The sequence below is a fragment of the Sceloporus occidentalis genome, unplaced genomic scaffold (assembly GCF_023333645.1).
Source record: "Sceloporus occidentalis isolate IW3139 unplaced genomic scaffold, rSceOcc1.0.p SCAF_4, whole genome shotgun sequence".
Classification (NCBI taxonomy): Eukaryota; Metazoa; Chordata; class Lepidosauria; order Squamata; family Phrynosomatidae; genus Sceloporus; species Sceloporus occidentalis.
This window is the reverse complement of record NW_028316984.1, coordinates 7,964,240-7,980,000: the sequence shown is the minus strand read 5'-3', so window position 1 is coordinate 7,980,000 and position 15,761 is coordinate 7,964,240. Positions and strand designations below refer to the sequence as shown.

Below are 15,761 nucleotides of genomic sequence, written 5' to 3'. Positions count from 1 at the left end.
CTTTGAACCCTTTCTGTTAAAGAGAACAAACAACAAGAAAATACATCACTTGTTAAGTTGCATTTTTCCCTTCCAGAAACACTTAGTAAGGCACTTACCTAAATATCATCCTTACTACCAAAACTGAAAAACACAATTCATTATTCTCACATTGTTGCCAAATTTTAATATGAGGTGTGCTATAATAAAATACCTCTCATTGAAGGTTAGATTTCAGCTTCAAACCTTTTCACTGACTTTTAAAATTCTATATAAGTTTTCTTTGGCTCTTTCTCTGAGATAAATATCCTATATGAGCTCAAAGAAGAATCCAAACAAAGTGGGTTTTTTTTTTTTTAGCACAGCTGAGTTTAACCTGTGAAGAACCTTTTCAACCATGAAAGATCCCAGAAACATTATTTTATTTCTACAGAGTTAACTTTTAGTCACTGTGTTTTGATATAGATAATGTAACTACTGTGGAAGAAAAGCTAAAGTCAGAAATATTGAAATTTAAACAAAAACTCTAAACATACTCGAATTGCTGAGAACTCCACTTTGTTATTGTGTTTATCTTTTGCAAAAATTCTAAGGATGCCACTCTGGAAAGATAATAGTAAAACCCTCTCCAGTTTTTGTTTCTTTCTAGAATCAATTTCTTGGGCAAGAGAGATGAATGGCCAATTACGGGCATTACAGGTTTTATCATGAGAACTAGTAACAAGTCTGATTTACTGATTTTGTGGTACAGCCTTTCCATAAAGAAGAAAAATGTTTGCACTCCAATTCTGGCTCAACCCAAATTCATATGTACACAGTTGTTGCCTTTCTACATTCTTCATATGACAAAAGATAACCAGATAAAAAAAGTTGAAAGAGAAGATGTAAATTTCAGGATCACACAAGCATCCCAATGTCTTCTAAAGTTTTCACATGTCCAAAAAAATGCTGAATGCTGCTAATGAAAATTACTTATGGTTTAAATTAAAATGTGGTTTCTCAGGCTAGCTTGTATGCACAGATTCTTTTTCTGTTCATGATAATATACAATTTTATGCTGGAACAGTGTTTGAGGAAACAAGAGACTGAAAGGAGGCCTGCACCCGAATTTCTTCTTTGGCGATGAAGAGATGAACTAGAGTGCAAAAGGGACACTCTTTCATAGAAAACCCTCCAAGATTTACTCTGGAATCACCAATAAGTGTCTTGTGGTGCCCAATCAAGACTTGTCAAATTAAGGTTAAAGCTCATAAGCTCATTCTGGGAATTAAATTGTCTTCTGCAGTCTAATAAAATCCATTTGTCTTTTCAAAGGGACGTATATGTACATATTACTTTTTGAGGAAAAGGTAGAAAATATGGTATTTCCTTACGGCTGCCTCACTTGTTGCTGGATTATACGGCTGCAACACTAAACTATTCCACCACTTTAATAGTGGCTGAATGACTCAATATGAAATGATACTGTTGAGGTAAAGTTCACTGTGTGGTATCTCTCTCAGAATCAATGCATTGTTTAGAGGTTTTAATGTAGGTAGGCATGTAAATTTATGGAATATACTCCCACATGCACCAAAACAAGCAGAAACTCTTCTAAACAAAGCTTAATATACTTGTCTCATTCCCAGTTCTCTAAAATTAAATGCTGTTAAGCACATGAAAGAAGAACAAATGTGGGTGGAGCAATGATAATGAAAGGTAACTACCATCCTTTCTGGTTAATTGAAAAGAATACGAAACTTTGCCAATGCTAGCTCCCAGGACTCTACAGAACATTACTAGATTAAAAGGAATGCTATGTCAGGATGAAACATCCCAAGAGTTCATATGTACTATTTGCATATATATTATAAACTTGCTGAGCAAGACCTCTTCAGCTCTATTAAAGCACAACTGTTCTTAAATAAAAAAAAATTATCAGCTGGTAAATGTTAAGACAAGTAGGCATTCAGAATAAGAATTAGGAGAGTTCACATTCTCTGGATGGTTCCTCAGCCATACTTCATATTAGACAAATAGTGGACAGCATCAAATGACTATTGTTAAAAAAAAGCCTCCAGACAAAATAAGAAGAAAAAGAAAAAAGAAAAAAGAGGAAGGAAAACAGAAATAAAACATATTCAGGTCAAAACTTGTTCTTCCTGCTTCTGTCCCGCAGCTGTCCATCAAAAGCTGCTTTCTCCCTGCGGTCTATCAAATATTTCCCTCACAAATCAATTTTACACATGATCAGCCCATACCCCTACTGAGCTGAACCTCCCCGTTAATTAAGTGAAGAAATTACCATATATATTATATTAATGCAAACATCATTCAGCTAGTAATTCACGGCTGATCTGGATAATGGAAAGGTTGAACACCCATTAACCCAAGCCAACAAAATGGGTTGGCTGAGAAATTCTAGCAGGTCTCATGTGACTTTTTCCTCTAACTGCAGCTCTGCGGTATCTGCTATTGTAATAATTAAAATCCTCCCGGTAGATCAATACTGGAATCTCTTTATGGGAAGTGCCCTGATGGAAATGTCTCAAGGAAGCTGGAGCTGTGGAACTCTGAAAAATTCATTTTTTTATCTGACAATTATCACCACGCTGCAGACTAATTCAACAGCGCACCCCTCTCACTCTGCTTTGAATGCACTGGAGATTGACATCTAAGAAAACCTAACATCTCATTTTAACAAATAAAGGCACTATTTCCACATACAGTTGAGAATTATCAGCAATCATGAAACCAGACAAAAAATTAATATACATTAAGCACTTCATCTTCTGATGGCTTCCTCTGAGTTTCAGTTATCGCTGCCTTCTCCTCATTTCCTCTCTTTGTATCTTCCTGTATTGATCTCTGCCTTTTCATCTCTTGAAAAAAAAAAGAGAGGAAAGGCATGTAAAATTATTATAATACTTGATATTTGTGTATTGAAATGTGGACTTACATTATCTAGTTTTTAATATATTTATTGTTAAATATTACTAAATCATAAGATGGGGAGTTCAGGGAGAGCGTTTCAGAAGATTTTTGCCTACCTGGTCTGTTTTCAACATATTGACTGAATGACTGAAGCTGGGTTTTTCTGACTGTGGAATCCTTGCTGAACACAACAGGATTTCTAAACCGTTCTGTTGCTTTTTGTAACCTCTCAGCACGATGCTCTTCTGTGTCATTCTGTCAGAAAATCCAAATCATTTATGAAAGTTACAAATAGGAAAATATATATTTCAGAAGGAAATTGTTATGTGCAAAAAGTTATACAACTCAGATTACTTGTGTCAGATAAAAATGATAAATATGATACCAGCAACCAGAAAAAAGAGCATTAAAATGAATATCTGGAAAAATAAAAATTGGCAAGTACAACCAGGGTTCTGCTGCTAGAGACTATGATCAGTTAACAGCAGCCAAAGTATTTTTGGGCAAGCAGGATTACTTTTCTTCAACTTGGATTCATTGGGTACAACATATTAATACTAAGCCTTTGCAGCACTGTGTGTATCTCTCAATATCATCAATATTTTTAAACAGGACAGGTTCTAGTCTTTTGTGTACAGTGTTTACCCTAGTAAAGGATTCTGTCATCCTGAATGGATCCAGAGATGTGTAGGATGAAAACTCATCTCTAATTTTATGCCCACGGAGATAAACGACTAATAGAGGATGGAGAATAAAGGGTAATTTTACAGTCCTACCACAACAAACTGTATTTTATCAGCTATAACTTTCCAAATCCAGATTTGTAAGTAAGCCCTTTACAGCCAAAGAAACAACAATTCCTGTTTTCCAGAGCTTCCTATGTTAATATTGGTAACAAATTCAAATGGGTCCATCAACATGAAATATCCCAGAAGAATAGACCACTATGGTGTGTGGAAACTGCAGATACCGAGGTGCTGTGTACCAAACAAATATTTCATTTTATACCTAATCTATTATTATTTTTATTAAGTGTTTTGAAAGTAAATAGGGAAAGGCTAAGATGCATGACTAATAGCTAAGCCTGCTGAATACTGAAACTGGTTATCAAAAGCTACCAAGACTTTGCCCTTCCTCTGCATTGAGACAATTGGTAATGAGGGAGTTCTCCAATGGCCTATTCTCTAGCCTCAAGGAGGCCTGGGATACAGAATCCTCCAGGGAAGGTAACAGTTTATCCTTTTCCACAAATACAGAAAGCCTCATTTATAAATGTGTAAACTGCATTTTATTAAAAAAACACAAATCCAACTCAATGCTGAAAGCTCTAAGAGAACAGATGGACACCACATATTCTCCCTTACAGCATTAAAAATGTTTAGTTCTAGCTACCTTTTTGTTGCAGTAGCATAAAAAAGCAAAAAGCAAATAAAACAGGCTAATTTTAATACCAAAATGTATATTTAGAGTGGGAAGCATTATTTCTGTCACCTTATTGGAACTGTACTGACCTAATGGAGAGCCGCTTATTGAGCTTTTATTTCTTTAAAGCATTCACACATGTTAGAGCTGTTTTTTTCAACCATCAAGCAGCTATGATTTTGCTTTTTTAAGAAAAGAATCACTTCTAGCTCTTCATACAGCCACCACCTGACAGTTGAAACATAGGTCTTTACCAAAATAAACAAACATGACTAATTTTTTAGGCCTGGCAACATGTTAAAATATCAGTGCGATTAGCCAGTAAATCCTATTTTAAGAAGCCTTTTTATGACTAGGGACTTCTGCCACTTTACAAATGTATTCCTCTAAGCCCACTAATTCAGTTAGCCTTTTCAATCCATTGTATTATTCTGAGGCCAGCTTCATTTTGCATTAAATCCACTGTAGAAAGCTAAATTGAACGCAAAAAAATCAGACTTGATCCAAGCTTCCCTTTGTTCAAAGATAGAGACTGAAAGTCCTCTGCTGCTGCCACACACTTTCATCACCAATTTATAGGAACCGACAGTGTAAGGGAAAAAGCAATGAAAGTCATTGTTTTGGGACTTCAAAGCATCTCTGTATCTGGGGAAGGAAATCCTTTCAGTCAGCAGTGTATACACCCACAGTCTGCAGCAGGTGGGTGAAAAGTTATACAGAAGTGGAGCTACCCCCACGCCCATCACAATCTTTTCACTTAGTATTAATAGCTGTGGACTAATGAAGACAATTACCTGATATGATGTACCAATGAATATATCAAAATCAGTGTACAGAGAGACAGAGACTGGACATGAGAGAACAAGCAACCCCCACCCCCAATGTGGGAGTATTTTCTCATTACCTAAGAAATATCAGACAATACTTTTTCCAATTCTCACCTCGAAATCACTCAGAATATATATTTTTTCAAATGCAAGAGTCTGATTTCGACAAAGCAAAACCAACCATTTAAACTGCTACAAGAGGTTTGAATGAAGGCTTTGCTAATGTTTATGTAAATGACAGAATTGGCTTCAAAGGGAGTAGGATAATGTGTTTTACCTCCTGTACCTTAATAATCCTATTATTTTAATAACTATAGGTCAAATAATGAATGCTAGAACAATTCAGAATAACCACACACCAACCATATGATGAAGTCACATTTCTTAATATATAGCTAGATGTTACTATATAATTTCACATTCTCATGCATCTGAGGAAGTAGGCCCAAGTCTATGAAAGTTGATGCTACCAGCATCTTTCTTTCAATTAGTCTCAAGATGCTACAAGATCCCTTTGCATGCAGACATCAACAGTCATAACACTTTGAGTTTAACTTCATGGTGAAGAACACATTTTATTTGAAATTCTTCCAAATCAAAAGTACTGTGACTGGTCTTGAGACAAAAGCTTTACTTAAAAACTTGCCTTAAACTCTTGCTCCATGCTATCAACAGCTGTTTTCTGAGCAGCACTGGAAAGTGAATTTGCCACTTGTGGTTGAGTTTCTAGGAGCTTCTTCAGCTTCAAATCCGCCAACTTACTGTTCTGTTCAGCTAAATATGCAAACATCATGAGAGAGAGAGAGAGAGAGAGAGAGAGATTCATTTAGATGTAGAATCCCTATAACAATGATAATTTAATAGCTTGCATGTGCACTGATCCAATTGTAATCTTTCTACTGGAAACTGAATACGGAACTTAGAACTTTAAGTAAGCTCCAGTACAATGATAATTTCTCTGTTATTATGTGGGAAAACCACTGTTTTAAAAAGTTGACTGTAGATACCCCTCTTCCATCTGTTTTTATGTGAATTTCACATACTACTGGAATCAAGAAAATGTCGTAACGTAGATGTAAAATGTAGTGATTTCCATGGAACCTCTTTACAAATAAAAGAATTTAAGGTTGATAGTAATAAATAAGATGCATATTAATTTTTTTTTAACCTGAAATTCCTTCCTGCCAAAGTCAGCTGAACAATTCAGAGCAATTATGCTTAGGATCAAGGCGTTGACAAAGTGGCGAACTGCTCTCTTTAAGGTATTAAAAAACCCCAAAGTAGGATAATTTCATACTTGTACCTCTATTATTTGGAGATCTGCAACATTAAAAACCTACCTGCATGTCTGAAAGAGACCAAACACCTGACCAAATGGATATATTTTATTTTCTAATGCTATAAAAATCAGTGTTTTCTTGCTGGCAGCATATACCATTTAAAAATGAACAAACATACATTACCCAACAAGCAAAACCTCAAAGCAAACTATGGGCACTAAATTAGGCACATGCATAAGTGAATCAGCCATCATGTAACTACAGTAGCTGAAATACAAGAAATTATTTCTATTTCTATTATTACAACAACAACAATTCTTATTCTTAATTTCTTATTCACCTCTCTGTATGGATTGAGGTGGGGAACAACAGATTAAAACACAACAGATAGACAAATAACAGTTAAAAACATAAACACCAATTAAAAATACATAATCAGTTCAAAGAGCATAACACCAGTTAAAAAACAATAAATTAATCCACCTTTATTTAACTTTAGCTTTTCTAACTGATATGTCCTGGTTTTGGTGCTGAGGTTCTTAATACTTCTTATACTGTCTGTTGATTGCTAGGGTCTTCTTCCTAATCTACTATCCAAACAAGTAAGATTGCAGCTTTGTCCTCCCTTGGGGTGCTAATGTCAGTAGTAATCTCTTTCCACCTTTGAAATGGTACTAAAGACTTTCAGTGTTGCAAAGGCAGAGTAACTGCAACTGCTGTAAATTTCTGTCAAATGTCCCATAAAGGAACTACATGAGACATCCATACATATCGCTCAGTAAATAAACTTTATGGTCAATCAAAGGTGTGTGAGAGTAAGAGATTTAGACAGATTTATTCTTCATTTGAGTCCTTTACATCCTAATTCACACATGCACAGTGATTTGTTGCTTTTGAAACTTTGCTGTATGTGGTCTTGACAGGTGGGGGCCCAAAGCTATAGATTCTCTATGAAAAAGAGAGAGTGTGGCTATCACTACACAGGTTACAGATTGAAGGGTTTGGTTATTATGGACAAAATCAGACATGCTACCGGAAAATCCATTATCAAAACATATACTATTTATTATATATACTGTATTATATATATATATATTATATATATAGCAGGTGCAATGGGATGAGGGGAAAGGAAGCCAGTTCATGATGATAGCACAGGAGAAGGTGGAGTTAACCAATGGTCCATTGTTCTGTTTTCATAATGATCTTTTCTCCCTCAGTTGCTATGGTTTAATCCCCCTTTCCTTCAGCTGCCAGTTAACATTAAAAAAGAAAAGAAAAGAAAGCAAAGCCAAAAATCTGATAAAATGTCTCCTAAGACCCGTCTAGTTGTATCCTGTGATGATTACATCAAATATTTAAATAGGAAAATATGGATCTTATTCTGACCCCCCCCCCCCTCCAAAGGATTACACATCTATTTACTTGACCCACTCAAGGCCCTTTTCCAGGTGATCCTGCCAAATGAAGCAAGGTGAGTGGCTGCAAGGAAGGAAGGCTTTTCAGTGGTAACATTCCATCAGTGGAATGCACTTCCCTCCTTTTGGCTACATTACCACCATTTCAGTCTTTTAACTCTCCCTGACATTTTAAAGAAGATTTTTTTTTTAGTGTTTTTAGATCTTACCATTGTTCTAATTGTTTTGCTTTTTTAAATAGGTTTTATGTGCTGCTGTATTTTTATTCTTTGCTCAAATCTCCTTCTTTCTCACAGTTAGTCTCAAAGGTGCTATAAGATCCTTTGCATACTGATCCAGACGAACAGGGCTGACTCTGAATTCCACATACACTGTCAGATAATAACAGTTTTAAGCACAGAAAGGAGAACTAGAGTAACGTAGTGGTTAAGTGAGCGCTCTGAACTTACTGAGTAGCCTTAGGCAAGCCAAACTGTCCCCCACCCATTCCTTACAATAGAGGGATAGCAATACTGACCCACTGATATGCAGAGCTGCAAGGATTATTGGGAGAATGGATGTTTTGTTATACAAAGAGATCCTTGCTAGAAAAAGAGTGTAACCAAATAATACAGAAAGGAATGAAAACACTGGGGCTTGATCACATTTTCCCTGAATGTCTGAAGATCCAGAAGTAAAGCCATTCAAGACACTAACTACCAGCCTTTCTACCAGAAATAATCAGAAGAATCAAATAGCTAAGATCTGGTTTGTAGTAAATGAAATAATCTTATGGGAACCCAAGAAAGACTACAAACTGGCAGCATTGCCACTCTGTCTTTTTTTTAAAGCTGCATGTGTTAATTATTCAAAGGCTTTTCCTTTCAATTAATTGTTTCCATCATTATGTTTTGAAACTATATGAACCTGGTTCAGACCAAATTGCAGTGAACAATGAAGCAATTGTTTTTTTTTTAAAGATTTGTATTCAGTCTAGTTTTCAAAAAAAGTCAAGAGCAGTCTAGAACAGGAATGTAAAAGTGCAGTCTCAAGGTTGAATTTAATTTTTGTTTTAGACTGAAACAATTTTTGCTACATTTATGTCCAGAAACAGCCTTTTCCCCGACATTAAATGACATGGAAGATGAATTCTGTGTCAATTCCTGGTGTACAAAAGGTCTCTTGGGGCACAAATGACCCAAAGAGGGCCAAAAATGTGGGGAGATTGCTCCTTGTGCCCACTGAGGGCACTGTGAAGTTTTCTTCCCTATTTTCTTCAGGAGCTGTACTTGCAAATGAGGGGGGAAATCCTACCACCTACAATTTGAAAGCAAAAGGCCACATTCAATTTAGAGGAGTATCAATACTAGATCATGATCCTTTCATTTTTGTTTGTTGTTGATGTTGTTAATTGCCGTCAAGTCAGCCCCATCTCATAGCTACCCCAAGGTTGGGACATCTCTAAGCCCCTCTATCCTCTACTGCTCTGCTCAAGCCCTGCAGATACATGCTTATGACCTCCCTGATTAAGCCTAACCATCTAGTTTGTACTGCCCTCCACCTTAACAAGCATTGATGAAGTCAGTCATGTCCTCTCATGATATGGCCAAACTACAACAGCCTCAGTTTCAGCATCTTAACTTCCAGGGGGGTTCCTGGTTTGATCTGTTCAAGGCCCCACTAGTTTGTCTTTTTGGACATTCACAGTATGCTCAGCATTCTTCTCCAGTAGATGAGTTGATTCTTTTCCTATCCATTTTCTTCACTTTCCAGCTCTCACATCCATACATGGTGATGGGGAATACAATGGATTAGACACTTCTGACTTTAGTGCTCAATTGTATGTCTTTTCTCTTTAGGATCTTATCTAGTTTTTTCACAGCTGCCCTTTTCCTGACTTCTCCTTGTTTTTAATGAAACATAAATATACACCATCACACTTATGCTGGATCCTATACCACAGTTGTGCAACAGACACCACGGTATTGAGCTCACTTGCTGCACAACAGCTGATTAGCTCCCCACCACCAAGTCAAAAGTGTAAGAGAAGGATGTATATGTCCTTGCAGAACAATTGGCTGCACTAGGAACTGTACTTACACAGCCCTGAGAAAGTATCTGTATGCTACTGTAGTGTCCCAAGAAGATTCTGGCCATTGTCTGCTATGATAGAAAACGATTTGTTAGTGTGAAAGATATCACAGAATTCTTTTTCAGTATCTCTCTTCTTCACATCTTGTTTAAATCATGGTAATTTTCCCATGAGTCTCCAGAGAGTCAGAGAGAGTCTTCCCTAACTGCAACCAGCTTATATCTCATTGTATAGTAGTAGTCTGGATCAGGATCTCAAGAAGGAAGATTGAATTGTATCCTAAATGAAATCTATTGTAAGGCAGACAGCTGAGATTAACATTAACATAAACAAGGTGCGGTACAAACCACCAACAAGTGGCATACCGGTGCTGGTGTTAGGGAGTATGCACCATGTACATGCTCCCTAACCCTAATACATCATGGCGACGTAACAATGGCAGCACCCTGTATACATGGGCACTGCCATTGTTACGTAAGTGCCATGCAGCGTCTGCATGGCACCGCGTAACACTTACGTAACCAGTGGCGCACTGGTTACGCTGCTGCTGGGAAGCTGCATGGTTTGGCGGCTGTGGCTTCCCTCTGGTGGAAAAACTGCCGCTGCCAGCCTGGACCTTCAAGAAGGTATGTCCTGGGCCCAAGTCTAAAAAATAATCTGCTATTAATGTCAGAAGGTGAAACATAAACATATTTCTGAATGGGTTTAACTCACAGAGTTCAAGTTAGGTCATAAATGAGTTTATACCAAGTAGTACCTTCTGAAGTACCTGCCAACTTAGGAGTTTGAAAGCATGTAAAAGTGCAAATAGATAAATAGGTACCACTTTGGTGAGAAGGTAACAGTGTTTGTGTGCCCCAGCATTTTGTCATCATGGCCACACAGCCACGGAATTGTCTTTGACGATGCTGACTCCCTTGGTTTAGCAATGGAGATGAGCACTGCCCCCTACAGTTGGATACGTCTAAACAATCACATCAGAGGGGAAACCATTACCTTTACCTTCTGAAGAGCAGTTTGAAAAGACTACTCTCTCCCCCTTACAATACTGCATATTTTTTATCATTGCATTCACCCCCCCACCACCACCACTGTCATGTCTCCACTGCTACCTTAAGCATGTATCTTGTAATTGACAAAAAATAAAAAAAATAAAAATAAAATAAAAATGTTTGCATGATTGAAGAAATTTTAGTTCACACCCCACATCACTTAAACTTTCTACCAAGTAAGTGGGCATAGGATCGTAGCTTTAGCCTTCCAGCATGATTGCTCTTATTTTGCAAATCAGTCAATCATAAAACATAAGTTACCAGCAAGAACAAACAAATAAATAATCAAAAACCCCAGATACTGTTTGCTAAATTCAAACTACATTTACATTCAACATTATTGACAACAAATAGATCTACAGAACAGCAGAAATATACACCCAGAACATCATTATGGTCACTTTGCTGGAATGTTTTAACACCGCATATTAGGGATATTAGGAACATGGTATTATTAATTTGAACAATGTTAAACAATCAGAAAAGGGTTTAATAAAAAGAATGAATCCAAGAGTTAAACAGGCTTGAAAGAGATAAAATATTAGACTAATGTATCACAAGAGGTGCTAATGAAACTATTGTTAGTCACGCAAACCATATAAAATAGCTATTAGTTGAATTACCATCAGAATCAAGGTCATTTTCTAGGTTAGTATGTTGATCTTCACCACCACCACCACTGGTAACAGTGCATTCAGGAATCTTCTCATTAGTAACTATCTCAGTATTATCATTTTGATTCCCATCTGTAACAATATGCCATAGTAAGGTTAGTGCTTTCTGTCTTGTACATTCATAAATAACAGTTAAAACATTACTGTTTTAGTCTCAGCTAAGCACATTCATTTGTGGCACAGAAAGTAAAAAGTAAATGAAATCCAGACACTGTTTATACAAAAATCACACCCTTGATTAATGACAGTATCAATTACATGTATAGAGTATCAATATCTTCCTTGGGAACTTGTTAAGCCATAAGTAGATATGTTCAGTTTAAATTTATTGTTCTGATCAGAGCTTTTTTTTTAAAAAAAAAACAGATAGAGGCCAGGATCCAATAGTACTACTAGTGATTGAAGAAGCTTGTCAGAAGATTGACGAAGAGGGGGTTTCTCACCCAGGTGCAGCACACGTAACAAGACATTCTCCTTTTCACCTTCTACCTGCCTTCTGTGCTACTTGAATTTCTGCTCTGGAATGTTTTCTAGACATTTAGATAGGCTTGTGTATATATATATGGAAAATCACCTATTCCAGAATCTACCTTCCATCAGTTAAGTGCCCAACTGGACCTGGCCACAGTTCTAAAACACAGGCCACCACTTGAAACATGTGATATTCTTCCTCCATCATTTAGTGAGGCCACATCCTCATAACTATGCAAGAAACTAAAAGTTATTGTTATACTACAGAAGGAGAGAAAATATCCCACACTGATTTTCAACTGACAGGTAATATTACATGTTAACAGGTACATGTTAATTATTGGGAGAAAGAATTAATTACATGTCACTAATGATCTGTAACCTGTTACTTCAGAGTTCTAGGCCAGCCCACTGGGCATTGCAATTAGTAGATACAGTATGATATTAAAATAATGACCAGAGTGACATATAGTTGGTTCTGGGCTGAAATGGAACTGCAAAGATGTGCTAGGGGGAAAAAATTGCTCGTCCTTAAGGATATATAACTGCTGCAACTTTTGTTTTCTGTTTCTTGGAATGTGCATATCCATTTGAACCAGAGAGAATTCCAGCTAGAAACAGTGGTTTCTTGAGTCCAAAACACACTGCAGAAATAATCCACTTTGAGAAAGCTTTAACTGCTTTGGCTCAGTGCTAGGAAATTCTGGGAACTGTAGTTTTGTGAGGCATTTAGTTTTCTATGTCAGAGAGCTTGGGTGCCACAATAAACTGTAATTCCCAGGATTCCCTAGCACTGAGAAGGGTCAGATAAAGCAATCTCAAACTGGATTATTTCTGCAGTGTGTATTGTACCTCAGTAACATTCAATAATAAGAAAAGCCTCAGAACAACCCTCAAAGCAGTAGTTAAGAAGACCAATGCATTACCAGGCATTATTGTGGTTGTGAACCGACAGCCACAGTAACTCCAAGTCCAGTAACTCCAAGTAGGCCAGTTCTTCCTTAGAGGTCTTTAAACAGAGGCTGGATGCCCATCTGTCAGAGATGCTTTCATTGAGAGTTCCTGCATGACAGGGGGGTTGGACTGGATGGCCCTTGGGGTCTCTTCCAACTCTACGATTCTATGATCCACTCAATTGTAATTTGGGAGGAAATGGCCAAACTCAGGCTTTGTCAAATGCCTTAGCACTCAATGAAGTCAATCTTTAAAATTATATACTGCTTTGTCTTAAAGCTACTATAAAAATTTTTCCTCTCCATCGGTTAAATGCTCCCCCTTCAAAGAGTGGTCAAAGAGTCACATGCAGCTCCCAAGGCCATCTTGAGGCACCGAGCAACCCCAATATTTTTTTTTTGGAAAAAATTGGTCAAAATGGACCCCATGCAGCAAATTTACACCCATGTTGTTTATTTATTTATTTATTTATTTATTTATTTATTTATTTATTTATATCCTGTCCTGGTCCATGCCCTAGTGGTCTCACGACTCGATTACTGTAATGTCCTCCTGGCTGGGCTTCCTTTTTCTCACCTCCGGCCTTTAATCTCTGTCCAGCATTCAGCTGCACGCATTATCACTTCCACCCACCGCTCTGACCACATCTCTCCTGTGTTGGCATCCCTTCACTGGCTCCCTCTCCCTTTCCGCATTCAGTATAAGCTCCTGCTGTCGACATTCAAAGCCCTCCATGGACTGGCCCCTCCTTACTTATCAGACCTTCTTTCTCCTCACCTTCCCACCAGGGCCCTCCGTTCTGGTAGTCAAGGGTTCCTGTCTCAGCCCAGGATTTCCTCTGCCCCATCCCGGATTCGCCCCTTTTCACTTGCTGCCCCTCACTCCTGGAACCTTCTTCCTCCACAAGCAAGAGCCATCACTTCTTTAACCAGCTTCAAAACGGAGCTGAAAACCATCCTATTCAGAGAAGCCTTCCCAGGCATCGCATAATTGTCGCTTACTATCTGATGTTCTGTTGTTGGCTGTTTATCGATCCATTTCCTGTATTGCTATGTACTGTATATGTATTATCCTACTTGTGAGTATGTATTTTCCCTGGATAATGATTAACCTTCCATTTTGGAGCCAAGCCCTCCCTCCAGTCCATCTGCCTTGGTCCAGGCCTCGGAGGTAGAGAGGAACTGCTGGACCTCTTACCCTTTCCCGTCACCACTCCCTTCTCCTTCTGTGTCATGTCTTTTTAGATTGTAAGCCTGAGGGCAGGGAACCGTCTAACTAAAAAGATTGCATGTACAGCGCTGTGTAAATTTACAGCGCTTCATAAATAAAGGTTAATAATAATAATAATAATAATACAATTAAAATCATAAAAATATAAAAATTACAAATATATATATTTTTAAAAACATACAGAGTTAAAATTAAAAAGTCCAAGTCCAACCCTCTTGTCTACCAATAAAAACAAGTCTGCCAGATCTCAAAAGGCCTGTTTAAACAAAAATGTCTTTGCCTGCCTACGAAAGGCCAGCAGTGAGGGGGCCAGCCTAGTCTCCTGTGGAAGGGAGTTCCACAGGGAATGAGCAGCCACTGAGAAGGCTCTCTCTCGGGTCCTCACCAGGCGAGCCTGGGATGGTGGTGGGACCGAGAGAAAGCCTTCTCCTGAAGATCTTAGGGCTCTAGGTGGTTCATATGGGGAGATACGATCTTTCAAATAGTCTGGACCTAAGCCGTGTAGGGCTTTATAGGTCATAACCAGCACTTTGAATTGTGCTCGGAAGCTAACCGGTAGCCAATGAAGCTGTTTCAATACAGGAGTTATATGCTCCCCATAACATGTCTCTTAGGGCATTTTTTTTCTTGAGGAACATTTTGAGATTTAAAAAGTTTAACATTGTGGGAAGGGTGACAGGAAGGCTGCTGCCTTCTAGAGTCCAGTTGTGGGTCTGTATGTCCCCAGTTTCTCAAAGTTGCCTACCCCTGTTCTAAAGACACCCCTTCTCTGCCTTTTCTTGGCTTCTAGAAACAGCTTTGCCTACTGATTTTTCACCATTTGCACTTTTGAGAATATTTATCTTGATCTAAGCCTAGCTTTTGTGTCATTCATGTTTACCCTTTTGTTTGATTGGATTTCTTTCTCATAGGATATGCATGCCACTACCATAGTTCCTAGGTTCTTGCCATTTACTCTTGATGTCTACTACTTGCACGAGGAGACTGAGAACAAGAAGGAACAGAAAGGGAGAATGAACTCACCCACATGGGGGATGGTGGGTGGAAAGACTCTGGCCCCATACAGACTGCCAAAATAAAGTTGCTTCAGGTCACTTTGGAGGTATACTGTTTATATGATGCATGTGTCCTAAGAGTCCGGGAAGCTTCCCTAAAGCTGCGCTCCAGTCCTTAGGATTTCATTTAAACAGCATACCTCCAAAGTGACCTGAAGCAACTTTATTTTGGCCTGTCTGTATGGGGCCTCTCTGTCTTTTTAAATGTCTTTCTATCATGTGAATAAACTCTGCCATATCTAGTCAGGTTTTCAATCTCATTCTCAGCTAAGAGCAGCAATCAAGACTTTGTTGGAGAAAACATTCTCTTTAAATTTGGTATGGGCACCAACAGACAAGGAAGTGAGGAAAAGAAAGAGATGGAAGACTAAGAGAATCTTGTTGGACCATGTGCTTGGCATATGAAATGAATGCT

At 38.0% G+C, this 15,761-nt stretch overlaps 1 protein-coding gene across 8 annotated transcripts in view; it reads right to left on the bottom strand.

Annotated features, from left to right (window-relative positions):
* Positions 1 to 15,761, bottom strand: part of LOC149313473 (EH domain-binding protein 1-like) — a 318,359-nt gene that overhangs the window by 52,817 nt on the left and 249,781 nt on the right. For 5 of the 8 annotated variants that reach the window (XM_089519151.1, XM_089519154.1, XM_089519158.1 and 2 more), the window contains 5 exons: positions 11,586 to 11,708; positions 5,788 to 5,915; positions 3,009 to 3,147; positions 2,734 to 2,840; positions 1 to 13 (listed from right to left, as the gene is read on the bottom strand). The exon at positions 1 to 13 is cut by the window's left edge and continues 111 nt beyond it. In XM_089519151.1, coding sequence (XP_089375277.1) covers positions 1 to 13; positions 2,734 to 2,840; positions 3,009 to 3,147; positions 5,788 to 5,915; positions 11,586 to 11,708 — 510 coding nt within the window. The remainder of the gene's footprint in view (positions 14 to 2,733; positions 2,841 to 3,008; positions 3,148 to 5,787; positions 5,916 to 11,585; positions 11,709 to 15,761) is intronic. The other 3 variants (XM_089519155.1, XM_089519157.1, XM_089519153.1) reach the window with 2 other exon arrangements.